The sequence below is a fragment of the Trichomonas vaginalis genome, chromosome II, assembly GCF_026262505.1.
Source record: "Trichomonas vaginalis G3 chromosome II, whole genome shotgun sequence".
Classification (NCBI taxonomy): Eukaryota; Parabasalia; order Trichomonadida; family Trichomonadidae; genus Trichomonas; species Trichomonas vaginalis.
In genome coordinates, this window is record NC_067204.1 from 13,608,586 (window position 1) to 13,636,248 (window position 27,663).

Below are 27,663 nucleotides of genomic sequence, written 5' to 3' on the forward strand. Positions count from 1 at the left end.
CATTATTGCAATAAAGATGTTGAAATTATGATTGACCCAATCGATAAAATTATTGAAGAAACATTTGTTTATAAAATTGACATGCTTCATAATCTTTCTTTATCATCGAATGCTTCAATGATTCGTTACGCTTTAGCATATAAAGACTTTAATCCTAATGAAAAATATCCTGAGGAAGAGATAGAATCAAGTTTTGAATTAACGAAAAAGTATTGGAAATATAAAATTGAATCATATAAGAAACAAGATGAAAAAGCAGAAAGGGATACTAAAAATAATGTTTCAATGGATGATTTTCAATACTATCACGATTTAATCCTTTCATCTAAATGCAAAATGTGTGGTAAAGCGTTTACATATGCAAATAAACCAACATTGGATAGAATCGATAATGAAAAACCACATACCAAAGAAAATTGTCAGTTAATGTGTTGTTATTGCAATGTCGTAAAATCAAATAAAGATGAAGATGTTCAACGTTTAAGAATCAATTTAAGAAATTATGCATTAAAAAATAATTTACCAATGACTTTAGATTCAGTTGAAGCTTATCACATTCTCCGTAATGGAATTACTGGTGGTTTATCAAATGTTCAACATAGAGTAAATCTTAAAGGAATCACGCACATTAATAAACTTTCATATAATCCAGAAACTAAAACTGTATCAAATGAGGACACCACCAACATTATGACTCATTTCGTTGGTGTTGACTTTAATTCATTATATCCTTCATCATTTTCATCTAATCCTCATGATTTCATTCAATATACTGACCATAAAATGTATATGCCGGGAAGATTGAATGGTGTTATCATTTGTGATACAGCAACAAAGAAAGCAAAAGCACTGGGAATAATTAAGAAGAAAAATACTTTATTCGTGGCTGAAGTAAAGGGTCACATTGATGAAAAATACATTAATGATTACATAAACTTTTTACCGATAATAAGAAACTTAGATATTATCACAGATGAAAAAACAATTGGCAGTTTTATGTATAATTACATGAAATCAAACAATCTACCAGTTGACCAGAAACAGAGGAAATTAACTCAGTTAGCATCAACACACAACCAATATCAACCATTTTCTTCTTATTATCTTTGGTATCTAATAGACAGATTTCATTTTATCATCGATGATATTCAATCAATTTTAACATTTACGAAAAACACTTGTTTTAATGAATTTGCGAACGAATTTATGAACGAAAGACAAAAGGCTGAATTAGAAGGAAATAAAGGAAAAAGTTTATTTTGCAAGATTTCACTTAATGGATCATATGGTTACGATGCAATGAATACGCAAAATTACGCAAAGACTAAAATAATGAATGCACAGAAGGCACGCGTTGCATGTATGTCAAATAAGTTTAAAAACATAAGAGAAATAGGTGAGGATACATATCAAGTGATGCTTAAAGATAGACTTTATAGATGTGATACATGTTTACAAGAGACATTCTTCACTTTAGATAACGCAAAATACTGGTATTTAGTTTTCATTTATGATTTTATGTATAAATGCATGTATGTTAATCGTTTTCATTTCATTGAAGGTGATACTGATTCATCTTATTGGGCAATCGCTGGTGACCCAAATCTTCCTAACATTCAAGCATTTCAAGCAATTGTTACCGATAAACAATTTTATGATAAAAACATTTTCAAATTCGCACCATTTGATTTCTTCTGTTTTGATGAGAAATTTAAACCTAAATTAAAGAATAAAGCTGAAGAAAAAGCACATGAGAAGAAGTTATTGGGTTTAGCAATTGAGAAACAAGGTGATAACATGGTTGCTTTATGCCCTAAGTGTTATACATCATTCAACGGTTCAATTGATGGAAGTGATTTTAAAAAGATTGCACAAAAAATGAAAGGTGTTAGTTTACGACAAAATAAACAATTAACACCTAAAAATTATTTGGATATAATAAATGATAAAGTTATTTTCGATGGTCAGAATATTAATTTACAACTTAAAAACGGGTCAATGACTCGCTTAACAATTGGTAAGACTGCATTAACAGGAGCACACACTAAGGCTGTATGTTGTGAAAATGGATGTTGTATGCCATTTATTTAATACCGTTTTAGAAGGAGGAACAGTTAATGATGCGATTCAATATGTAAATAATGGTTTTGATACTATGATTCAAAGAGGTGGGCACCCTTAAAACATTTATTTTATTTTTATATAAATGGATAACGCAGATTTAGAAAATTTAATTGATGATTTAGTATTTAATCAAAATTTTCTTAATTATTATGAATTAAAATCATATCTCCAAAAACATAATAAAAATATAACGGGTGATGATATGGATTATTATTATTCGTATTATAAAAATGAAATTTTGAAATATCATGATAAAATAATTTCTGAAATTAAAGACAAAATTAAAAATAATGAATATACAAAGGGAAAAACTAAATCACAACTTAAACAGTTGAAAGATTTCAAAAATAAAGTATTAACAGAAGAAGATATTGATGAATTATATAAATTATATAATCCTGAGCCGCAAAAGCCAAAGGAACAAAAACAAAAGAAGAAAAAGCCGAAAACAACACCAAAAGAGAAAGTAGCAAATGTTCAACAGCTAAGGGTGCAAAACGCCCAGGTCCTTCAGACCATAAATGAAGCACAAGCTTTAATTTATGATTCATTAGTTAAACCATATTCAGCCCGACTTTTAAATGAAGATCAACTTTTGGAATTCATCCTTCAACATAAACTCGAAGCGGGAAAGTATATCAAACCTTTATATACAGCATATTTAAAACAAATGAATAGAATACATCCAGAATTAATGAAAGGAAAATCAACAACTAAAACTTCATCATCCAAAATCAAAGCAGATAAAATTAAACCACTTGCAACACCAAAACCTCCAACAACAGTACCTCCCCCTCCTTCAGTTAATCCTTCATCATTCACTTTATTATATCCATTTCAAACATTAAAGAAGCAAAAAGATTTTAAAAAGGATTTCAAGATATTAAATAAACCAATTGACCCGAAAATTCAACCGTTAAAGGAAAAATTTAGTCGCCCTTCATTTGCTCCATATCCATATTCATACGAAATCGATCATCTGGAATATTCAAAAGGAAACGTTACTTATTTATTTGCCATTAACATTAACACTAGATATTTATATTGCATTCCGTTGAAAGGGAAAACAGAACAGGAAACAAGAAGAGCTATTCAATACTTACTAGATCATGAAAGAGTAGATAATATCAGGGGTGATGGTGATAAAGGATTTCAGGCAGCTATGATTCATTATTTCCCACAAATTAATTTTTACTTCTCATCTTCTCTATATACGTTTCATAATAAAATAGTTGATGCGGTAATGAGAACTCTTAGAGATGCGTTAGGAGTTAACGGTCAGATATACTGGGATGGAAATCATGACTCCATCATACAGCAGTTAGTATATTATTACAATAATACATGGCATAGAACTATAAACATGAAACCAGTGGAAATGAAAAATGATATTTCAAAAGAATGGGAATATATTAGAAAGCAAATGGAAAGGTTAAATGATGTTAAACATGAACAAATTAATTCGGGGCTCATGAATTTTAAACAAGGGGATAAAGTTTTGATTCATCTCGATTATGGAAAAACTGATAAATCAATGACAAAAAGAAGACGAAGATTTGACACAATAGCTGAATTTGTTAGATATATTAACGGCAATGCATTAATTGAGGTTAACAATAAATTAATAGAAATTCCGATTTATTTTATTACTCCATTATATTTAAATAATATTTAATTTTTTTATTTCGTAAGAAATGAGTGACAATGAAGCATCCAAGAGTCCTGATTCAATTAAGATTCAGAGTCCAGACAATGAATATAAAAAGAAACTAAACAGAATTAAATCAAAAATATGCTATTACAAAAAGAAGCCACAATGTGGTGGGGCTGAAAACGATAAAGAGAGGAAAGAAATAATCGAAAAATTAGAAACTTACCGTTCAATCCTTAAACTGAGTGAAGCAAAAATAAAAGAATTTAATAGAATAAATAAATTGATTGGAAGAGATGAATTTAATAAAGATGAATTTTTAAACTCAATCCAAATTTAATTTTTATTCCTCATCTTCTTTCCATCATTACTGCATAACCGCATCTTCTCGGTTTTCGTGGTTTGTTGTTTTTAATTAGTTCTTGCATCTTTTTTATCATTTCCTCCCTTGTTATGATTCGTGGTAAATTTTGAGCTTGTGGGGTATTCATTTATATAAAAATAAAATTTTGTTATCAGTTATTTTATCGTTATTTTATTAAGTTCATCTTTAGTTAATTTGAATGATAAGAAAATTTATTTTTGAATAACTGAAGGTGTCACCAGGTCACCAGGTTAATTAACTTCTCTTAAAATTACTGACAACATGACATTTTGACAACACAGCAGGATTAAGGAGGAAGGCACTTATGAAGCATTTTTGAAGAACTGAAGGTGTCACCAGGTCACCAGGTTAATTAACTTCTCTGAAAAATGATGACAACATGACATTTTGACAACACAGCAGGATTAATGCAAAAATAAATTCCAATCATACTTTATAAAGCTTCATTTACGGGTATTTCATCGTAAATGTTTTGTCATGATTTCATCGTAAATGTTTTGTCAAAACTTCTTCGTAATGACCAAAAATATAATTGAGGTGAAGAGGTGAGATCTCACCTGTTTTTTCACCTCTTTTTTCACAAGCGTTTTACATGAATTGTACGATGTATATTTGAAATCCTAAACAATTTCGTAGCTTCAATTTCTTCTTTTAGTACATCGAATGTTTTAATCATGCCGAAAGTCTCTTTATATTTCTTCTTGACGTCAGACAGAAGGAAATCTTCTGCAGTTGGATAGTTTTTATTAAGAAATGTCAACATATCCATTTTATCTTCTACTGGCTTTTCTGCTTCTTTCTTTAAGTCTGCATAGTCGTTTCGCATTCTTTCTATCTCTTTGACTGAGTAGTTATATTTTCTTATTGCTGCTTTACATTTTGAACATTGCGGCATCGTTTTTGCGTTATACATTGAAATAAAACCAGCTAGAACAACTAAGGCGTCAATTGCTCTCTTCATCTCAAAAGCTGCTGGTCTTATCTGTTCATTCCATACTTTACCTCTTCTATCTTTATCTCTTATCTGCCATACACATTTTGCAACTAATGAAACAAAGTTATCGTATGTCTTAAATTCTTCGGATTTGTAAAGGTCAGAAATATTTTTATAAACCATGTCGCAATCTTTGTCCATAACTTTATGGTTGCAATGAAAACCAAGGAATTCATAATTTACTTTACGTATGAATTTCTTAATTTCTACTGAGTCAGTTGCTTTGACTTCAATTTCGTCGAATTCAGGAATGGTTAGTTTTTGCTGCTGAATTTCAGGTAGTTTAGGCAAATGGTCGATGAGGTCCTCCATTTCATAAAGATACTGTTCATTTGTTTCATCTTTCGCACTACAGTCTAAATTACTTGTTAAAAGTTCTTGCTTTATCTTCTGGATTTCTGTTTCAAAAGTATATGAAGACGGAATAAAGCTTTTCATCTCTACCAACATTGACGTAGGATTCATGACTAGCGAGTTTGGTGCTGTAGTTGTGGACAGAGTCCCGCCGTTCGTGGCCTGAATTCTTGTTGTGCCGATTGTTGAAATCATATTTTTTATACAAAATAAAAATAATTTTAAAAATAATTTTAAAACTAACTTTATTTTTTCTATCTTAAGGAAATTCATGAAAATTCACGAGAAAGCTAAAGCAATCTGAGCCACTAAGCGGTGAGGGTGAGAAAACAGGTGAAAAAACAGGTGAGAAAACGGGTGAAATCTCACCTCTTCACCTAAACATTATTTTTGTCTGATTTACATCTAATGAAAAAGTTTAGAAGAATTATCATGAGGGTGAAAAAACAGGTGAAAAAACGGGTGAGATCTCACCTCTTCACCTAAATTATATTTTTGCTGAATTCAGCAACAAAATGAACGAGGTCAGGATGTATGTAAATACCTTTGAATTCATTTATAACACCCTTAGTAAGCTCATAAAATGCTTGTTTTGAGGTTGAGCCACTTTTGGCTTGACCGTATTCGTTCATCCAAAACTCAAGAATTTCCTGCATGAATTTTCATGAATTTTATATATTAATGTTTTCGTACCTGTTGTCAAAATGTCATGTTGTCATCATTTTTAAGAGAAGTTAATTAACCTGGTGACATGGTGATGTGGTGACACCTAAAAACCATTAACGATAAAATATATTTTTGGTCGTTTATGACAAAAATAAATGGTTCATTTACTCACAATATTTTTGTACAAAACGACCCCAAACTTTTAACTTCTTTTCTGCAGTTTCTAATGCTATCTTAGCGAGTTCATATTCTCTAAATTCTCTCTTTAAATCTTCTTGTTCCCATTGGTCTAGTTCGTATGGAGAATCTCTATAACCATAACATATCTCACGTTCATGTTCTAATTGTTTTTCATGCATTTTTCTAACTTCTTCTTCAAACAAATGTTTAGCATTCTCTACTGTATCTTCGAGTTCTTCTTCATCTAATTTCTCATGAACTTTCTTGTCTATGGAGTCCATAATTTTTCCAACTGCTATGCAATATTTTGGAGAAGCCCACATTGCTATATAGTTTATAAGTCTTGGGTCTACATACGTTCCTCTAACCTGTTTGATTTCATCAGGAATTCCTGCATGAATTTTGTATAAAAAGCAACTGTCTGAATTCCGGCGGTTGCTATATTCTTCACAAAACGCCTTATAATACTCTTCCCAGGACTTATTTTCCAACAACTTTCTAAAGTCTTTCCTAAACTGCTGACACATATTTGTTGCATTAATGTAACTATCCTTGTCTCTACGTAAGACTTCAATACCATTATAAGTGCCTTTTGTGAATGTTTCGCCATTAGATTTGTTCGTGAATGTTTTTGCTTCGACTGACATTTCTGTTCTTACATACAAAATAAAAAAAAATAAAAATAATTTTAAAAATAATTAATTATTTTTGGACCGCATCATATTTCCTGGACTGTTGTCAAGATGTCATGTTGTCATCATTTTTTAAGAGAAGTTAATTAACCCGGTGACACATGGTGACGTGGTGACACCCTCAGTTCTTCAAAAATAATTCATTATTGAATAACCTAAAAACCATTAACGATAAAATATATTTCTGCAGTTCATCCACTACTTCATTACCTAATTAATTACAGACATAAAATATATTTAGTTCATTCGGTAAGCCTTGACCCAAAGGTCTGGGCTCAAGCACATTCAATGAATGCGGTACCATGCAAATACAGTCACAAATGGTGGCATGTAATCTTTACCCAAGCCTGTTGGATTTGTTGTGAAAGTATGGACATGATTTCCTCCTGGTTCAGTTTGTCGAAAAGTCTTTTTTGTTGAATCGTTATAAGCTGGAGATAAAACATCATAACCAGCTTCATAGTCTGAGTTGTATAATGGGTGGTCTCTTAATGAGTGTCTATGGTCGCCAGAAAAGTTTGTAGTTCCTGTATGAGTGTGCGGTGGAAGGTTTGCTTCTTTAATTTTCTTTGAACCTCCTGTTTGCTTTGAATATCTAGCACAGTATAAGAATTTATCTACAATCTGCTTCCACATACCAAAACCTAAAACTGTTGCTGGATTTGTTGAGTTCATTGACGTATAAATAGAACCAACAGGATATAATGTTTGAAGTATTTCATTTTTCATGCTTGTAATCACATCATTTACTTCCGACTTCTTTGCATAATTTTCATCAACATAAGTTTTATCTGCTTTAAGGTCTAAACATCCTGAAACCCATTCTGTATCAGCTTTAACTTTAAAAGTCTCCAATGTCCATTCATGATACCATTCAACCTTTTCTTTAATTTCATTATCTTTTTCATCAACATAAACCAAATTTGCCTTCTTCATTATGTCATTTAGGAAACCTTCTATGAATTCCTCATTTAAATTAAATCTTCCAATCTTCAAAACTTTAGGAAATGCATTTAATGCGTAATATCTCTGTTCTTCTGGTGGAATTGATGTTATATCATCCGTTATTCCTTTAATTTTTGAATTCATAAATAAAATTTCTTTTATATTTGATATCACTGCACCACCTTTGCAAACGAATTCGAAATGCTCATTTTTCAATACTATCTCCAAATCTCCATATTTCAACCTTTGCGTTTGTTCTGCCGTCTTTGAATTATATGCATATATGGCGTATGTAATGGTCTGAAGGACCTGGGCGCTTTGCGCCTTAAGTTGCTGTTGTTTAATCATTTATTATGATTTAAAAATAAATATTTAATCCGTTATCTCATCAGCTATTTTCTCTATTTGAAATTGCCATAATATTTCATTCATAAATTCTAAATCACAATCAAATAGGTCAGTTATTCTAAATTTAATATTTGATAAATCTTTTGAATGAAGAATAAATGAATTCCCGGATAATTGAAATGGATATGATAAAGAAAATGTGTTTAAGTTGATGGATAAAATGTTTTGTATTGATGGATAAGAGTTAGGGTCTAATGTTTGATGTGAAAATCTCATTGGGGTATTAACTTTATCACATTTGATTAAAATGAAATTGGAACCAGTGTCAGAATACAAAACATCCCCAACATCTTTTTCAAAATTTAATATCCCCAACAATGAACGAAGAGATGAGGAGTACAAAATTTAATTTTCAGTGGAAATTTAATAAGGTTTATTATTTCATCAAGTTCAAAAAGTTTATCAGGTTTTGATTTAAAATTTTCTTCATACCATACGATAAATGATTCATTTAAATAACTTAAAATCATGTTAATATCCCATTTCGCTATCACATTATTTATATACATATCATACGTTTTTTCAAGGTCATCTTTAATAAATGATATATAATCTGAAGGGTCTAAAAGAATGGGATTAAATTTACCACTCACAGAAACGAGAGTAACATTATAAATTCCGCTAACTGTTAAATTTAATTCACAGTTATTATTCGAAATAATATTGATAATTGACATTTTTTATTACGATTAAAAATATGGTAAAGCGTTATTTTCCAGTGATAAATAAAACTAGAATAAGATTACCTCAAGAATTCATAAATTCAACGAATAAGAAATTCATTCATGTTATAAATTTTAGTGTTTTCAGAAAATATGAGTCGATGTCTTATTCATCAACAGGTTATATTTCACTTCATTCAAATTTAGTTCAATCAAACCCATATAATGACCATTTCATAAGATTTTCAGATGGTATTAAAAATGTAATTGATAGATTAAAATATGAACAGATTGACAATATCGAATTTTTGGAATTTTGGTTTAAATATCCCGATGGAAAAAAGATTGAAGTTAAAGATAAAGCTGATACTATAACAAAAACAATTACAATGACCGATCCGGATAGTGGGGAACAAAAAGAAATAAAACAAACGATAGAAACTGGTGAAAGGTCAATTATTATTGATTATGATTCAAAGGATTATTATTCGATAATGTTAATGCTTGAATATTAAATAGCCTTAACAAAGAATTTTTCAAGTGATATTTTATATTCATCAACTTTTTATTATAAATATCATTATATGTTAAATGAAGTTCAGTTGTTGTTCCGTTCTTTGATATCTTAATTGTGCTAATATCCTTTATAGGATTTATTTTTGCAACTGTTCCGCAGCATGAAACCTCATCATCTATGAAAAATTGAATCTTAACGTCTGAATCTTGAACATCACAAAGAATGGCGATAATGTGAATTAATGATTCATAAGGTAAAATAATTAAACCGGATTGGTCAATTAAATTTATTATTGAATCATAATTATTAATTATTATATCACAGTAAATTTTCATTAATTCAGAATTAATGTCTATTTTATATGGGTTCTCGATGTTTGATGAAAGAGGTGGGGGTATGTTGGATAAGTGGGAATTTCAACAGGTTCTTTACCGGGTTCAGATAAAATGATTGGGTCTCCATTCTCATGGTTTTCTTCATTCTCCTCATTCTTCGGTAAGTCACGAGTTAATAAATTTGGTTGAGTTGCTGACCTTGTTAATTCAGGGCTAACATTAACTTTAACATTTTGAATAATTCGTGATTTATCATCATTTACGTTATAACCAACCGTAATCTCTGCTTTTGCGTTAGTGTTCTTTTGACTAGTGAAACGTCTTCTCATTTATAATCGAATAAAAAAAATATATTTAAACTTTTATTTTGCTGGAACTTTTGAATCTATTATTCCCTGTATTTGTTCATGAAGTTGATTTTTAGCTGTTTCATTGTAATTAATAGACCTAATATATTCATTAATTGCATTCTTATAATCATCTGATTTCTCAAATTTTCTTTTATCTGATTCCTTAACTAAATCATAAGTTAAACCTCGTTGCTGATATAATGGTTTCTTAATTAAATCTTTGAATGCTTGAGATAAAGCACCTGATGCAATTCTTGCTACTATAATTGGTTGGAATTGCTGTTTAAGTTCATCTTTAACATTTGCGAAAACTGGATCGAATAAAGCAACTTTAAAGAATTTCTTAGCTGAAATTTCAGGTCTAATATTTGCATATTGACCATCAAACTGGTTAGAATATCGTGGTAATCCATCCGGTCCCTCTTCAATAGCATTTAATTCTTCATTGAAATAAGAATATGGATTATGACGGTATGAATTAATTGGACCATTTTCACCTTCTCCAATGTATTGTTTAACAGCTTTTCCATTTTCATCAAATTGCATAGGATAACGTTCATTATATGCTTTACGTTTAGGATAATCAGTTATAGTTAATTTATAACCATTTATGACTTTAATATTACCTTGACCATCAGTAACGAAAACTTCATTTATACCATCAGGTTTTCCATTTGGACCCGTAATATCTGCTTCGTGTGCTTCCAAATTTGGACCTTGACGTTTGGCATATGCTTGAGCTTCCGGTAATGTTAAAACGTTTCTCATTTGTTTAACATCTTTTTGAAGACCAGCAACAATATGAACTAATTCTTTCATTCCATCAGGAACTTTCATAGTTCTATTATATGCACCCTTTTTGTTTGTCCCTTGTTTTAATGGAACCTGTAGAAGATTTGCTATTTCTGTCATGTTTAATTATAAATAAAAAATAAAAATTAATTATAAAAAGTTAATCAAATTTAACACTCCTTTATTTAAATCAACTATTATTTTTCCATGTTCACCTAATTGCTGATATTGTGTGTAAAGTTCATTAATGCTCATTGGTAAATTCACTTGATAAAGCATAACGTTCAACTGTTGACGACTAAACCCACTGAAAATGAAAAGTGTTGATAGATTTGATTTAATGTTTGTGCTTAATGCTTTGAAATATTGAACAGCCATAAAGAATGAACACTGAATGTGTCGACATTGAGTTAATAACTGATTAAAATATGATTTCTCATTTGTTATTAGTTTTGATTTCACTGCATCATCTAGAAAAATGAGTGAATGCAAAAATTCTCTATCAAAATTTGAAATAGAAAGTGTTTCAAATAATTCATCCCGTTGTTTATCAATAATTTTATCCTCTAATCCTTGCTTCTTGATTGTATTATATAATTCTTTATACATTAAAAAGTTTTTTAAATAATCTTCTGCTTCTTCTTGTGATAAATAAATAATTGGAATTTTGATTAAATGCTTTAAAGATTCAAATGTATCATCTGAAGGTGAACCTGAACGGTTGATATAAATTAACACATGTGAATAGGGGGAAGTGTTAGCAATAATGATAATTTGTTTTAATATCGTTAATGTTTTACCTTTATTTTGTTTACCAATTGCTGCAGTGATTGAATTTAAGTAACATTCAGAATATGGAATTTTCATTAATTTTTCCTTAGATAGAGCATTTCTATTATCACTCAATGCTTCATTAATCATATCATCTACGTATGTATTATATACTCCTGCTAATTCTTCATAAGGGGTGGATGAATTTAAATCCATTTAATCAAAAATAAATTTATAATTTTAAACATTTCTATTCATCAATATTTCATCATATGAACTTCTATACTGTGGTGGTGTACCTGTTGGATGATATTTCAAACCTTCATCCGGTGTCCATGTCCAATATGTAGTCCTAGTAAACCAAACCTGAGGAGGATTTGTCACCTTTGAACAGTAAGTGTCATTTTCACCCTGAATGATTGGATAAGCTTTCACTTGTACTGTAACTTGTGAGTTGAAAGTTTCTAATCCATCAAAGAATATACCCGCTCCATCACGTTGAACTGGAATAGTGCATAAGAATGAAGTTTGGTCTTTCCATGTTCTAGCTAATGGCGTGCCATCATCATCATTCAGTGGTCTAGTTAATGAGTCCTCGTATTCTTCCGTGCATTCATTCACTCCATCTAAATCAGAAGCTTGAAGCATACGTGTAAAGAATATGTCACCCACTGTGGTCATCGCTTGATCGGGGAAGTTTCTGGAATCTATAGTGACCTGAAGACCTCGAAGCATTGGATTTTCTAAAACCGTTCTTTGCATTGCATTCTTCGGAAATGTTAACACAACATCTGTAACATTATGAAGAGCGTATGAGAAATCTGAGCTAATACCTTCAGGAGTGATGCAACCTCCATTTAGTGAACGAACGTCAATATGTTGAGCTGGAATCATGAATGGATCTTCCTTACTGAATAAACGTGGTATTGCTTTAACTGATTCTTCAATTAAACCGTATCCTGGTGTAATGCATTTATCCTCTAAAACTTCCATCTTTGTGCATGAAATAATAACGTTATCAACTGTTGCGTCAGCAGATGTAGCGGCTAAGCTTGTAATTAATTTGGCAGGAAGTCCGATTTGTTGGAATTTGCGATCATATTTATAAACATGATTCATAATCTTTTCATAATTTTCATCAGTTATCTTTTCATAAACGTAATTTTGTAAATCAGCAACTCTTAACGGGTCAACCTGACAAAATACTAAAGTATCCCTGAAAACATAATATTTAAGAATGATATCACCAAATGATTTAGGATAATCATCGAACGCCTGAAATGCTAACAAATCATTTACCGGAATAATCATATCAAAAGTGACATCAACTTCTTCATTTGCTTCTTGAAAACTTCTGAAGGGTCAATATATTTACCACATACTGAGTTATCATATTTTTGAACATTATTATATAACGAATGAACAAACTTTTTAACTTTCCTTTCTGATTTTGGTTTATATGTTGCAAATGCGAAAGATTCACGGGCGCAATCCATCTGAAGATAACCGGCATCACCTCTTTCGGTTTCTACTTCTAATTGTTTAAAGCTTTGATTTGATGATTTGTAACCAACGAATAAACGCATGCATTTAAAAGCGGCATCACATGTGAAAGCTTTATTTGAAACTAGAGTTGCTTTAACTTTGCGTTTAATATATGTGTCACCTAATTGGTTCACATCATGAGCCGGATTTGTAATTCTTAAATGAGTTTGTTTATCATCAAAATATGGAGCATCAGAGTCATAGCATGAACTTTCAAGTTCTCTATAATATCTTCTACCGTCATTCTTTGCGAATATTTCATTTATCTTTTCGAATGAATGAAACACATTTCCATTAATCGGTTTAGTGTTTGGCACCAAATAGTTAGTCGTCATTTATTAATAAATAAAAAATCAAAATTAAAAGATGAAAATGAATTTTTAATTTTAATGAAATAATCAACTATGGCTGCAGGTATATTTAAGAAACTGTGGGATAAAGTAAAAAGAGGAGCGAGTAAAGTTTGGGAAACATGAAGAAGGGCAAATTGGATATTTAAGAATAAAGAAGCAATTAGTGACGTTGCTGAATCAATAACACCAAAAGCTGCCCCAATAAGAGAAGTTTTAAATAAAGGAGAAAAAGTTTATCAAAGACTACAACCGATACTAAGATAAAAATAATTTTATTTATTTTTCCACTATCTACCTCCTATTTTATTAAGTATTCCTTCAGCTATTCCACCAACTGCGTTACCTGCTTGTGCTCCCATCGCTGGATTACCTGCTTTAGTACCTAATACTCCACCTATGATAGTTCCTGCCGTTTTCGCTACTGGTGCCAAAAAGTTTGCAACGGGTTTAATAATATTTTTATAAACCCAACCCGCAGCTTTCTTAATTCCATCCCATAATTTTTTAAAGAATCCTGCCGCCATTTCTGATTTAATATTAATTAAAAAAATATATTTCATCACTTATATTCTAATTTTTATTTAATGATAAATGAAACCGATTTTAAAAATAAATGAAACAGAGGAGGAAGAAATAAATGAAAGTGAAAATGTTCAACAAAAAATAAACGTTGTTAAACCAATTACTGAAATAAAAATTTTTTCATCTGTTGAAGAATTTAATGACTATTATGCTAATAATAAAAAATTATTTGAAGAATTGACACCATGTAAATTGAATAAAATGTTTAAAGTTGATGGATTCAAAATTTCAAAAATAAAAGGAGTGGTTAGTTTGAAATCTATTCCTCAATCAAGAATCACCTCATTAATGAAAATTGATGATTTAACAAAAAGAATAGAAGAGATTGAAGAAAGAATGAATCAAATAATTGATTTCATAAATTCAAATAATCATTAGCTTCTTAAAGTTCTATGTTGAACTCATCAAATTCTTTTACTCGTTTATGAGGTCTTTGATTATGACTCCATTGATTCCATTCAGGATTTAAACAATGTTTAATTAATCGCGGAATATCTGACATCATCTATATATAGCTTCTTTTATGTAAGAATAAAAAAATAAATTATTTTTATTTCATTATGGTAGTGAATCTTTTATTCATGAAAATAATTATTTCTAATTTCTTTTACTCTCTCGTATATACTAGATTTAAAGAATTCAGAACATTTCCCATAATCTCCTAAATGTTTTCTTATCTTATTGGTTTTCCATTCATTATATGAAACTGAATAAAAAAAAAAAAAAAGGTAGTGGGGCCTCCAGGCACTTCGTGCCCTCTAGCCCTGAAGATGTTTAGTATAACTTTGTCCGGACAAGTAAGGGTCTATCGTCGCTACAGGAAAAGTTACGGGCGTTCCAAAGAAGTATACTTTGAGAAGCCTTTCCCCCTTTTAAAACAAGATAGGACGGTTATTTTACAAAACTGACAACACTTTGACCGAGTAGTTTTTTGTGCTGAACAAAAAGTGTCATATAAACATCTGTCAAAAACCGTTTTTTACTTCACTTAAAATGCCACGTAAGCTACGTAAGAATATACGTAAGAGGAAGGGAGCATTGAAACATCCAATAGTAAAACTAACACCACAACAACAGTTGCAACAACAAATTATGAATGACCCCACTATGTTGCAACAAATGTCAAGCAACCCTATGCTTTTAAGCCGAGTTATTGGTGCACAGAGTGGAGGTTTAAGAGCGGCACTTTTAGCGAAAATGGCAGGCTATGGTGGAGCTGCAGACGGAACAGCTTATAACCCTCAAAGTCAAATGAATTTGAGTTCACTCAAAAATCAAATAACAGATGTCAAAAAGTCAAACATAGACATACAGAAACAAATAAGTGAAAACGAAAAGAAACTAGAATATGACAGACACACAAAGAAACTCAATGAGTTAAACGTAGAGAAAAAGAAGAAAGAAGAACAACTGAAAGAACTAAGTACAGAGGAATATGCGAAAAAAGTGTCAGAAAAAGCAGCAGAAGTAGCAAAAATGGAACAAGATGTTATAAATTTGAAAAACCATACTACTCAATATAAAGTACTGAAAGATGAAGAGATAAAACAAAAAAGCCCTGAAGACATATATGGATAGCGATGAGTATAAAAAAGAAGTTGAAGCAAATGTAAAGGCAGAAAAACTTTTACAGTTGCAAAACCAAACCGTACAGTATGAAAACTTAGCACAAGAAAGTAAAAATAACGACGCAGCCATGCAAAAGGCAATGAAAAGCGCAGAATATATAAAAGCTAATAATGACTGGTTAGATGCCCAAGCCAACGCTAAAGCAGCCCAACTTATAGGGTCAATAAGGACAAAAATACAAGCGGATGAAGACAGTTCAAATGAAGCTTTAATGAATGCTGACTTTAAGAACGCCTTCGAAGCTCTTCATAGTAAGGTGAAACTAGTGAACGACTTCTCATCTGGAAAGAAACTGAAGTCTGAAGGTTTCGACAACGAGTTAAGAGAAGTAGCACAAAATATGACGAAAATAACAGATGCAGCAACGAGACAGGCAGTTCAAAGTGCCTATGACGCCGTTAGAGCAACTGTTGTGGAAAGTCAAGAAAAAGAGTTACAACAGACCAAAACAGACCTAGTAAATGCTTTCTTAAAAACGAAAAGTCAGGTAGGACATTATGCTGCAGATGGAACATATGTGCCAGCTGGTGGAACTTATATACCAGCTGGTGGAACTTATATACTAGCTAGTGGAACTTATATACCACCAAACCCTCCAAGAGAAGCACCTGCACCAGGACTACCTAAAACATTTACATCGTCACATGGACACAGACACAGGCATGCACCAAAACAACAACAACAACCAACAGTTCAAAACCCAGCACAACAACCAACAGTTCAAAATCCAGCACCACAACCAACAGTTCAAAACACTGCACCACAACAACCACAAACAGAGCAAGGACATAAAAGAAGTAGAGAACAAGGAAACCAAGAATTCTTAAAAATGCTTAAGGAAAATTATGGTTACCCAGATACTCTTGACTTTAGTGACAGATATAAAGAAGCTATTAGAAAGTTCAAGGAAGGAAATACTGACCCGAACCTATTTAGCTTTATGGTTCAGCACCAAATGGGATATAATTTCAAACCTGGAAAATACAAGCTCGCTAAGGGATATGATTTAATAGCATATCATCCAAATGACATGAATGAATTTACTCCGAGATATTTGGTGTCAGAGATAAATGATAATTCAACTATCTTCATGAAACGCGTAAAAAATAGAGACGGAACGAAAGAAGAAAGGGTTATGAATGCGGATGGCTTAAATAGGGAACTTGTTAAAAACGGTCTCGGAATATATGAAATGCCAGCAGATGAGGTACAAGAAACTCAACAGGAAGAAGTTCAGATACAACCAGACATGGAAGAAATAGTTCAGCAACAACAGCTAGAAGAGCCTGAAGGAAACGAACAAGTCCCTCCTTTGGAAACTAACTTCACAGAACTAGATGAAGATTTGGAACAGCCGAAAAATCTTGACCCTCAACAAGTGTATGCGGAGAATATGGAATCTTTCCAAGAGTCTAAGAAAAATTCGGCTGACATAGTAGAAGAATATCGAAAAATGTTCGCCGACATACAAAAGACTCCAACATCAGATGAAAATATTCAGCATAGAATGGAAGTACTGAAAGAAAATGTACGCAAATACAACAATCCTTTTTACTTACGACCATATAACGTTCAATCTTTGGCTGAACTCGGTGAAAATAAAAGGTTAAATTTCAACAAAACATATAGAAATGAAACATTGTTTAAAGTTCATTCAGAACCTAACCAATATGGAAACAAACCTACTTTTGTTTCTGCAGACTATGGAACTACAATGAGATGGGGTCATAAAGCTAATCCGGATAGGTGGTTCATAAACTTACAACCACAATTCCAAGAAGTTGTAGACGCAATGGAAGTGAATGGTGAACCAGATATAGCTGGTATTTTCAGCGCGGCTTTAATGCCATTGAAAGATATGAAACATGCAGATATTTTGGACCAGTATGAAATGAACATGGCTGATGGAAATATAACACCTGACGTTCTAGAACATTTATCTCAAAGAACTACACAGAACCATAAAGATGGTATATTTGGTGAAGAGTTTAGAAAGAAAGTTAGGGAGGGAGAAGGAAGAGAACCTATTGTACATGACCTTGCAAACGAAAGTTTACAAAATGTCATAAAAACTTACTTTGCAGACAATGAACTGAGAAGGGATGAATATTTAAGAAAACTCAAATGGACAGTACCAAATGAAATGTTAGTATTGAAAAACATGTTCCTTGACAAAATAAAACCAACTACAGAAATAAATGACGCAAGACTGAAACATTGGGTAAAAGCTTTCCCATTCACAAAAGATATTATTGGTAACATGGAAAGAAAACCAGAATGGCTACAAAAACATATATTTGGAAACGAGCTTATTCCATATGGACAAGCTCTGTTTGAAGAGCTTGAACCGGAAACTCAGGAAAGAGTCATGCAAACAATACGCGAAGACTCAAATACAAACTATGACAAAATCTTTCTAGGATATAGGTTACCTGAGATGGGCGACCAGAGCCCAAAAGGCAAAAAGGACATGGGAAATTTACAACATACTAGGTGAACATGAGGCAAAGATGCAACAACTTGAAGCAGAGGGCAAGTTACCAAAAGCGACACCAAAGAAGAAGAGTAGAACAAAGTGAAAATAGTGAAGAAGTAACTTCATCTAGTGAAAGTAGTGGCAATGAAGGAAAAAGAAGAGTTAAAAACTCAGTCAGGAAGAAAGTAAAGCTTGGTCCGAGTGGGTTCTATTATGATATATAAATCCAACTATTCTATATTTTTACCCATATGAAATGTACGCCGCTCAGAATATAACGCCAACAGTTTTGGATGCCATGAACGGAAATGTTTCCGAATGGTATAACGAATGCGACAATGCCATTAGAAGGTCAGAAATAGTTCCTGGAACTTACGAATATACAACTGCTGTTTCTTATGGAAACGTAGGTGAGTTTGGAGAAGGTTCTTCAACAACAGTAGATATTGCTTGCGACAGGTTTCATATTATTTCTATTGACAACTCATTCTTATACGTGGAACAAGACATTGAAATAAAACCTTCTGCCAAGTTGTCTGACAAGAAAGGTTGCAATGGAATTTTCTATGTCGGATACCAATATGCTCCAGAAGTTTTCATGGGATATAAGATATATTCTAACTCTGACTTAGTTCAAACAGTAACATGGGCAAACTATGAATGGTTCGCTTTGAGAAACTCAGTACAACCACAAGCTAGAGAACAAACAGACCAGTATGCAAATATTGAGAAAATAAGAAGACTTGACCCTAACGTTCCAGGAGTTTATGTTAACCTTTCTGGACAAACTGCAGCAGCAGTAACCAAAGTAAAACTGAAACTTAGAGTTCCTTTGTCATCTTTCCTCATCTTCAGGTTTTTAAGATACTTGCCAAACTGGGCAGGAAAAATTTCTATCGAACTTACTCCAAGCAAAAATAACTTAGTCATTGCACCAACACAAGACCCATTCACTATTACAGACGTAAAGGGAACAAATCAAACGTCATTCGCCGAATTTTGCAAAGACAAAGTTGACTTAGACTTTGGTTTCTCAAACTTCAACAATGAAGTAAACTATTATTTCAATGCTGCTGGAACTGCTTGGGACCCAGTTAAGTTCACATGCGAAAAATTTGAATGCAAGAGAATAGAAAGCAGACTTGCAGTCTATATGTTGGACCCAGATATTTCAAATGCTTTAGCTGCCAAATATATTGCAGTTCCACTTATGTTCCCTATACACCAAATATCTGTCAAAGACTTTGCAGGTGAAGTTGGAAACCAAAGTGCTGACCCAGGTGCAAGAACAGATATTGCTTTAACAACTGCAATGAAACATGCAGATACTATGTTTGTACTGTTCAGACGAACTATAAATGACTATTCTTGTTTCTACAACCCCGGTATTAAATATCATATAAACATAGATGGCAAATATTATCCAAGAGAAGAATATTCTACAGTTGAGGATATGAGGTCATACAACTTGACATTAGATGCTATGAACTTTAACAACAACTTCACAACAACCATTAACCCTGAAATGCAAAGTTCTATTATGCCATATGTGAAAGTATGGACTCATACAGGAGGTCAAAAAACTCAATATACAAATGGAGACCGTTCAAACTTTTGGCTTGGCATTCCATTTGCTGACTCAGAAGACTTTATGGGTGGTATTTCAACTGTTGGTACTGTACAAATACAATATACTGGTGACAGAGACGGTCCAGATGAACTGAGAGCAAAGAAGTTTACAAAACCAATAGCACTTTTCACGGAAGATGCTCTTTTGAAGATTCGTTCGATGAAACCTGCTGGGGCTCCTCAGATTGGCATAACGACAGCTTCCATCGAGCAGATTTTGGCAGCAGGTCAGTAAGTTGTTCTTGAACTGACTTCTCTCCGTCAAATATTGACAGTACGCCAGTTTTGACATAATATTGTAAGATAAACTTACCTTTAGAAATATCTGTAAGTTTTGTTGTTATATTTTTGTCAACGTCAAGAACTTTCACCATTTCAGTTATACCAACTTTCTTTGCTTTATGGAAATATTTTGGTTCAGCAAAGACTGCTATTCTATAACATTTACCATTGTTTGTATAAAGAACTATTCTGTCAATGTATTTGTATTGTTTGTGTGTGTAAACTTTGTTCTGCTTCAATTCGAAGAGATACTCGAATACGTCCATCTTTTTATTCTAAGTAAAATGTCATTTCCGAAAAAATAGAAGCGTAAGTGTTTCAAAAGGTTTAATGGCGGTGGCAGATGTGAAGTTAAATTCACCAACTCAAACAAACAGTCAAAGTGTTGTTGTCAATGTCAAAGACAGAGATGTTGAAGTGGGGAAACCATACGAAGACGAAGATGGTATAACAATTGTTCCTGTAAAAGAACCAACATATCCTGAAGTTAGCAGAGACTTAAGTTCTGTTGCAGATATTCGAAACGACTACCAACAACTGAAAGACAAACTTCAAACTCAGGAGAAGATTTGTCAAGCTTTAAGTATAATGTTAAACTTGGTCGAACACAACCCTGTAAAAGTGAACTCATATGTCATTGCACCTCATGAAGTTTTGAAAGAACTATTGAAACTTTTGACAGAGGCAGACGATATAAACATCAAAGAAATAGAACCCGACATTAGTTGCTGTGGTGTTTCATATAATGTCATTGACAAGATATACGTTATGAAAGGAGGTGAAACGTTGAACTTAAAGTATAGTTTCCCAGACGTCATAAAAATATTTGACGACCACAACATTTCATTAAAATTTATTTGCTAAGTAAAAATGTCAAAACTTCTTGAAAGATGTTTGAAGAAAAATAATATAGACTTTATTTCATGTAAAGGACTTTACACACTTTTGAACGATATGAAAGACCCTGTTTTGTTTGTTCGTGTAGACAAAGGAAAGTTCTATGTCTTTACAAAATATTGAACTTCTTAGACAGAGAACTTCAAGAAACGCCATGTGAAAGTTTAGATGAAGTTCTTCTCCACTTTCAGAAAAACTTTTAAATATATATAAATGGCAGAAGATATAATGGTTTATACTATTACGACTAAAAACCCTGAGTCATATAATTCTATAACAACAAACTTACAAAGTCCTCAAGGACGATATTGTAAACTAACCTTAAACACAATGACGACTAAAGCCTGTTTTGCTCTTTTGACACCAGAAGACTTTATTGTTGTGAATGGTAAAAAATACTCCTTTGAAGATACTTACTCAGATATACCACCAACAGGTTTTGTTGACTTATTTAATACTTTAAGGACGGGTGTAACATGTGCCGCAACTAGAGCAGGTTTCATTATGTTTGGATGTCCGACTGAGTTTACTATAAAACGATATGAGCTATAATACAAAACTTATTTCTGGTTTTTACTACCAACAGTTTCCTATAACAGGAAAAGGTGTCATACAAGGAATGTCTATTCCATTGATATTAAGCACACCAATCTTATATATTGTTTCAAACTTAGGTTCAAAGTGTTATTCGAATGTCGACAGAAACTATTATGACCAAAAGATACTTATGCGTATAAACAATACTTTCTCTGCTGGTTTGCCTATTGTTCATTCGAATGCAGAATTTTCAACCTTAGTGAACTCAAACACTTTGGCAAGTATAACGTTGACATTAGTTGACGCAAACTTTGTTCCTGTAAAACTTTTATGTCCTATGTATTTGTCAATGACGGCAGAAAGTTTCGAATTGGAAGATGCAACTGGTGAAAGTATTGTATTACAAGAACAACTTCAACAACAAATAGCTCAAGAACAACAAATGCAACAAATGCAACAACAAAGTCAAGAATAAAAAAAATATTTTTTTATTTTTATAAAAATGTACAGAATAGATGTTTCAGATTTTTATGACTTCCAAGCATTCAGAAATATGTGTCCATTTCGAGACTATAACAAAGCAGTCGAGAATTTGAAACGTTTAGTCATTTATGTCGACTCTGCCCCAGAATGTTATGTTATGAAAGAATGGGATGTAGTCTTTAACAAACCTAAAGCAACAATAGTTTCAAACAAGAATGTAGACAGAAACTTAAGAAAATAAAAGTCGTACAAGTTGGCATGAAGATGTTAGATGCTTGGGATATCTTATTGTCAAAGTTAGAAGATTTTTCAGTTCGAGGTATAAAGTTCTATACACCTTCTCCAAACTTCTATTCTATCTTCACTGGATATAAATACGAACAAGTAGAATGGAAAGAAAATATTATAGAAGCTTGGTTAGACCATGTCAAAGAAATTATATGCAATGGAAACGAAAGAGTCTATGAGTATATCTTATGTTGGTTTGCAAACATCTTACAACATCCAAGTGCTAAAAATGAAACTGCTCTCATTATAATTGGAAAACAAGGAACTGGTAAGAACACATTCTTTACAGATATCTTATGCAAACTGTTAGAGGGCTATTCGAACCCGAATATGACAAACTTAGAAAACATCTGTGGCAAGTTTAACTCCTCAATAGAGAATATGAAACTTATAGTATGTAACGAACTTCAAAGTATAGATACAACAAAAGTTTTAAACTCAGATGCTTTGAAGAGTCTTATAACAGATAAAGTTGGAGTTGTTGAAAGAAAATATAAAGACCAAAGAGTTTGTGAAAATGTTGCAAACTTCATTATGGTTTCAAACAATGCTGTTCCGATGAAGTTAGAAAGTTCTGACAGAAGATATGTAGTTGTCAGAACGTCAGATTCTCATATGCAAGATACAGAATATTTTGACGACTTAGCAGAAACTTTGACATCTGACTTTTACAACCACTTGTTCTCATATTTTATGACATTAGATATTTCAAAAGTTCAATCCAAGACAAATTCCACATACCGAAGAGAGACCAAACATTGTTAGAAGCAAACAAGAGTGTATATGAACTGTTCATAGATGAAACTGACTTTGAGTGTTTAGATGAAAGGTCATTGTACGATTCGTATAAACAATATTGTCAAGAATATGGTTATATGACAGCGTCTAAACGAACATTTTGGCAAATGTCAAAGTCTTTTAGACGTACAGAATGGTGTATATACAAAGAAAATTTTTATGAGTAAATTTAAAAAAAAAATATTTTTTTATCCGATAGAAAAGATGGCAAAATTCATCTCAGTAAACAAGTACATGTCAGACTTAAAGAAGAACTAGACCCATTCACATATTTGAATGTTTACTTCTACCATTTTTGAAAAGTCTTCATTCAGCAAAGTTTGGAACATCGAACCAGTTAAGTTTGCTATTGTGACTAAAAATGGTGCGAAATTTGAAGACTTAGACATAGAAGGTTTGTTAGCAGTCAAAGAAAGTTTTGACAGAAGGTTTTCAAACCTTAAAGAAGGCAAAGCATACAAACTTGTTATACCTTATGAACCAAAGAAAGCAGACGACTATGAATATTATGAGTCTAAGATAGTTGAAGTTCAAGGTAAATGGGTAAAAAGATTTTAGAGTCTAAGCCAGTGTTTACTCCTAAAGAGGAGAGAACATTGACATTGACCCAGAAATGTTCTAAAAATAAAATTTTATTTTTACATGTCAAATTTCTTTTTCTCTGGAACTGGTTCAGGTTCTTTCTTCTCTTCTTCTACTTTCTTTTCTTTCTTTTCTTTCTTCTTCTTTTCTGGTGGAGTTATGTCAAATTTGGCGCAACTATATTTATGTAAAAGTTCTTTGTCCTTTAATAGCTCATCTATTCTGTTTTTCTATTTCATCTTCAAGAACAGCGCATGTGTCTTCTTTGCATTCTAAGAACTTTTGTTGGACTTCATCTTTCCAATCGGCGTCATCTCTGTCAACAAGTCTGTCATTGACAAATTTAAGACTGCTCTGCTTAATGTTTTATGGTTCTTGTCATATTCCCAGAAACAGAACTTTAGAACAAATTCACCTTTCTTGTTTACACTATGTAAGATTTTATGGTCGACAGATGTTTTGCTGTCGAAAAGCTTGTCTCGAATATAGATAGCGAAATCGCTAGACATTTTCTAAAAGATAAAAATTTTAATTTTTCTAAAAATATGTTAGAAAAAAAGTTTGCTGACATTGACAAGAAATTTGAGAATGTTTTAAATAAGAACAAGAGGAAGTTAGAAAATGCTCAGATAAAGCCTATACATGACAAGTTCTTATTTGCTCAGAATGGTATAACAGGTCTAATTGCACCACCTGGGTCGGGTAAGACTTTCACTTATCTTAAAATGGCCTTGCACCAACACACCAAGAATAGATGAGAAGAAACCCCATTCTATGACAAAAAAAGTTTTAAAGTTAAGTTCCATTGGGTTTAGTAACTTCTGTCCATTTGACCATAACGTATCAATTTCGTTCAAAGATATTATAAAGAATGTCTATAAGCTCTAGGTATATAAAGGAATAGCTGAGGTCCTGTTATAGATTGGATAAAGAAGTACCAAAGAAGAAGAATTTTGACAGTATAATGCCCTATAATATGAGCTATGAAAATTCGAAGTTTAAAGACCCAAATGAAGGAAATGCAGAGAAATAGTAGAGAGAAACAACTTCAGAAACCACCAACAGAAGAGATTAGAATACATTTCGAAGAAATTGCAATCTTACGATTGGCACAGACTTAACCCTCATCAGATGTCTCTCTTATCTTAGATGACTTTGCTTCTCAGTCCTTTGCTTAAGAATAGAGAAAATGATATGTGTCGACATTCGTAAGAAGCTTCAACACTTAACATCATCAGTTGTCATTTGTGTACACCGACAGCAAAGAGTTTACAGTAAGGATCCGTTTTAAAAGAATACTTACTGACATTACGTAATCTTTTCCCTAGGAATTGTCCGAAGACGCATTTCATGGAACTTATGAAAGAGTCATGGCAGGTAAGTTAGACCAGGACATGAACACTATGGGAGAAGTACAGAAGTCATTATCAAGCACCCTACTACTTCTTTCAGAATTCATATCTACGCAAACAAAGTTCAAATTGTTAAAAGTCAAGGCTTGAATAAATAAAGAGGTTCATTTTTCTACTTCTTTGTTTGAAGTTGTCAAAACTACTCGTGGTATTTTTTCCCTTTACAAACAATGGCAATTTCTTTGAACTGTTAAGTAATTTGTACCAACCTTAATATCACATAGTGTGTTTTGAAGCGTAACGTATCTTGAACTATCTTGTTCCACATTCTTCATTCGGTGTCTTATTGGAAAATCGGTAAAGTTTTCTGCGTATAGAACAATTTTCTGTCAGAATTTCGTAAATCTTAGCAAGGTCGTAAAAGCTCTTGCTGTTCTTCTGACTTAAATGTAACGATACACCAATACACTTTATCTTCTTCATTTTCCATCTCCTTCAGTTAAAATCATTATACTTATAGTTCTCTTTTCCTTTCCTTTTGGTACGCTGAACGTGGTATTCTTTTCTGCAATGCTTTTGTCTTTTTGCTTACATGCACTCATCTTTTGCTTGAAAGTTTCTTTTTCCATCTCTATCACTTCTGTCTGATGATTTCGTCAAGAAGTCTGTGTAAACATGCCATGCATAACGAGGAGAAGCCCACATTGCAAACTGCATTTACTAAAAGTCTATTGTACTATTAATATCCTCTTAAATTTAATGGCAAATTTTTTACATTTTCCTGAGTGTTTAGCTGGCATGGCCGAAAAAAGCTCGGTCTAGAGAAATTTCACTCAAAAGGTCTTGCTTGTGTCTTGTTGGCTTTTTGAACCCAGTTCGTCTGCGCTGTCTTTACGTGTCTGGAGCATAAACATTGCTGTCAAACAATACTTTGCAATTTGTACATATCGTCTCTTGACCGAACGAATGGAGACGGTAGTTGTTGTTAAAGCTGAACCCTCACTCAGTATTCTTCATTTATGGCTTCATGAAGCTGATACGCAGTGTTGTGTTCCTGTTGTTGAACATTCTGTCTCTTCACATACCCAAATAACAAAAATAATAAAAATAAAACTAACTTTATTTCTCTATCTTAAGGACAATTCATGATTTTCATGAGTTTAGGCAGACCCGAAAAAAAGTCCGGTTCTCGCTGTGCTCTCATGAATTTTCATAGAGTTTTGCGACTAAGTTTTTTTACCTCTACTCGCTGTTCTTTTCACTGTTTTCAATACGGAAATTCAGCAAAAACATATGTTTAAGGTGAAAGGTTGGCGATCTCACCTGTTTTTTTTCACCTGTTTCTTTCACAAAGCGTTTACATGCGTAAACGCTTATCTTTTACATTATGAACGAAGTGAACATTGACACTTGTCAAAAAATCCTGAAATCATATCTTAGCATACAAAATAAAAAAATAAAATGACACTTTTTCATTAGATAACTGTTTATTCTTTTTGACGAAGTGAACATTCGACACTTCGTCAAAAAAACTCCCTGAACAATCATATCTTACCCATACAAAATAAAAAATAAAATGCACACTTTTTCCAATTAGATAAACTTGTTATTTTATTGTGCACCAGTGAACATTGACACCCTCTAGTCAAAAAAATCCCTGCAATCATATCTCTACATAAAAATAAAAAATAAACAATGAACACTTCTTCATTAAGATAACTGTTATTTTTTGACGAATGTGAACATTGACACTTTCGTCAAAAAAATCCTGAAATCATATCCTTGACATACAAAATAAAAAAAAATGAACACCTAAACTTTATTTTCTTCTATCACAAAAGACCAGAAAATAAACCGCTTTTACATCGTATTTTTTCAGCAACTTCAGTCAAATTGTTATAGCTTTTATCTATCTCATCTACTTCACAACGTTTCTGTTACTTTATGGGACCAGCACCATCACATTTTCTCAAACTTTTCGCAGTCAGTTCTGTTTCAGCAGCTCTCCATATCATCTAGCAAACCAACCCTTGACTATACTTGACCTGTACTGTCATATCTTTTGAGTTATATTATATGTTCTTCCTATTTATATCTTTTTGTATTGAAGTCTTCGGATTCTGAACATGTAAAGTAAGCTTCACTGCAACGTTCCTATCGATATGAACCAGTCATGGTTTATGAAGTTATACTCAACACACTGGGATCCTAACCATCAACAAAAACTATTGGTTGATAAGACTTTTGTCTATCAGAACTATGCTGCAGCCTTCCACTAGAATCCTTACCGATTATCATAAGCTCAGGATTTCTATGTCAAAATTTTTCTGAGTAGCACAGCAATTTTATGAACCCCAGTCCTTTGCTTTCTTTCCAGCATGGAGACACTATTCAATGTCTGACA

General features: G+C 32.4%; 9 protein-coding genes and 3 pseudogenes across 12 annotated transcripts, besides 2 other annotated features; 5 read left to right on the plus strand and 7 right to left on the minus strand.

The window, feature by feature from the left end:
* Nucleotides 1–11,916: part of a mobile genetic element that runs on past the window's edge.
* TVAGG3_0540100 (uncharacterized protein) lies at nucleotides 526–1,110 on the plus strand (the record flags this gene model as incomplete). Its single annotated transcript, XM_051237876.1, has 1 exon — nucleotides 526–1,110. A coding segment is annotated over one exon (585 nt), but the record flags the coding sequence as incomplete, so codon positions are not given.
* TVAGG3_0540110 (organellar and viral DNA polymerase type B) lies at nucleotides 4,738–5,703 on the minus strand (the record flags this gene model as incomplete). The annotated part of the gene is made up of 1 exon (XM_001320372.2): nucleotides 4,738–5,703. One exon carries the CDS (start codon nucleotides 5,701–5,703, stop codon nucleotides 4,738–4,740), a length of 966 nt encoding a protein of 321 aa, XP_001320407.1.
* Nucleotides 6,339–7,001, minus strand: TVAGG3_0540120 (uncharacterized protein; the record flags this gene model as incomplete). The annotated part of the gene is made up of 1 exon (XM_051237877.1): nucleotides 6,339–7,001. The coding sequence occupies one exon, from the start codon at nucleotides 6,999–7,001 to the stop codon at nucleotides 6,339–6,341; it is 663 nt and encodes a 220-aa protein (XP_051095701.1).
* Nucleotides 7,332–8,339, minus strand: TVAGG3_0540130 (phage tail repeat-like family; the record flags this gene model as incomplete). Its single annotated transcript, XM_051237878.1, has 1 exon — nucleotides 7,332–8,339. The coding sequence occupies one exon, from the start codon at nucleotides 8,337–8,339 to the stop codon at nucleotides 7,332–7,334; it is 1,008 nt and encodes a 335-aa protein (XP_051095702.1).
* On the minus strand, nucleotides 9,931–10,242 carry TVAGG3_0540140 (uncharacterized protein; the record flags this gene model as incomplete). The annotated part of the gene is made up of 1 exon (XM_051237879.1): nucleotides 9,931–10,242. The coding sequence occupies one exon, from the start codon at nucleotides 10,240–10,242 to the stop codon at nucleotides 9,931–9,933; it is 312 nt and encodes a 103-aa protein (XP_051095703.1).
* On the minus strand, nucleotides 10,276–10,556 carry TVAGG3_0540150 (annotated as a pseudogene). Its single transcript has one exon. A coding segment is annotated over exon 1 (281 nt).
* A 150-nt stretch (nucleotides 11,917–12,066) lies between the features above and the next one.
* TVAGG3_0540160 lies at nucleotides 12,067–13,706 on the minus strand (annotated as a pseudogene). The gene has a single exon. A coding segment is annotated over exon 1 (1,640 nt).
* A 2,170-nt stretch (nucleotides 13,707–15,876) lies between these two features.
* On the plus strand, nucleotides 15,877–17,181 carry TVAGG3_0540170 (protein of unknown function, DUF4106 family; the record flags this gene model as incomplete). Its single annotated transcript, XM_051237880.1, has 1 exon — nucleotides 15,877–17,181. A coding segment is annotated over one exon (1,305 nt), but the record flags the coding sequence as incomplete, so codon positions are not given.
* Nucleotides 17,182–17,328: 147 nt separating this feature from the next.
* TVAGG3_0540180 (protein of unknown function, DUF4106 family) lies at nucleotides 17,329–18,190 on the plus strand (the record flags this gene model as incomplete). Its single annotated transcript, XM_051237881.1, has 1 exon — nucleotides 17,329–18,190. A coding segment is annotated over one exon (862 nt), but the record flags the coding sequence as incomplete, so codon positions are not given.
* A 531-nt stretch (nucleotides 18,191–18,721) lies between these two features.
* Nucleotides 18,722–27,663: part of a mobile genetic element that runs on past the window's edge.
* Nucleotides 20,653–21,186, plus strand: TVAGG3_0540200 (protein of unknown function, DUF4106 family; the record flags this gene model as incomplete). The annotated part of the gene is made up of 1 exon (XM_051237882.1): nucleotides 20,653–21,186. One exon carries the CDS (start codon nucleotides 20,653–20,655, stop codon nucleotides 21,184–21,186), a length of 534 nt encoding a protein of 177 aa, XP_051095706.1.
* TVAGG3_0540210 lies at nucleotides 22,259–23,129 on the plus strand (annotated as a pseudogene). Its single transcript has one exon. A coding segment is annotated over exon 1 (871 nt).
* On the minus strand, nucleotides 23,964–24,122 carry TVAGG3_0540220 (uncharacterized protein; the record flags this gene model as incomplete). Its single annotated transcript, XM_051237883.1, has 1 exon — nucleotides 23,964–24,122. A coding segment is annotated over one exon (159 nt), but the record flags the coding sequence as incomplete, so codon positions are not given.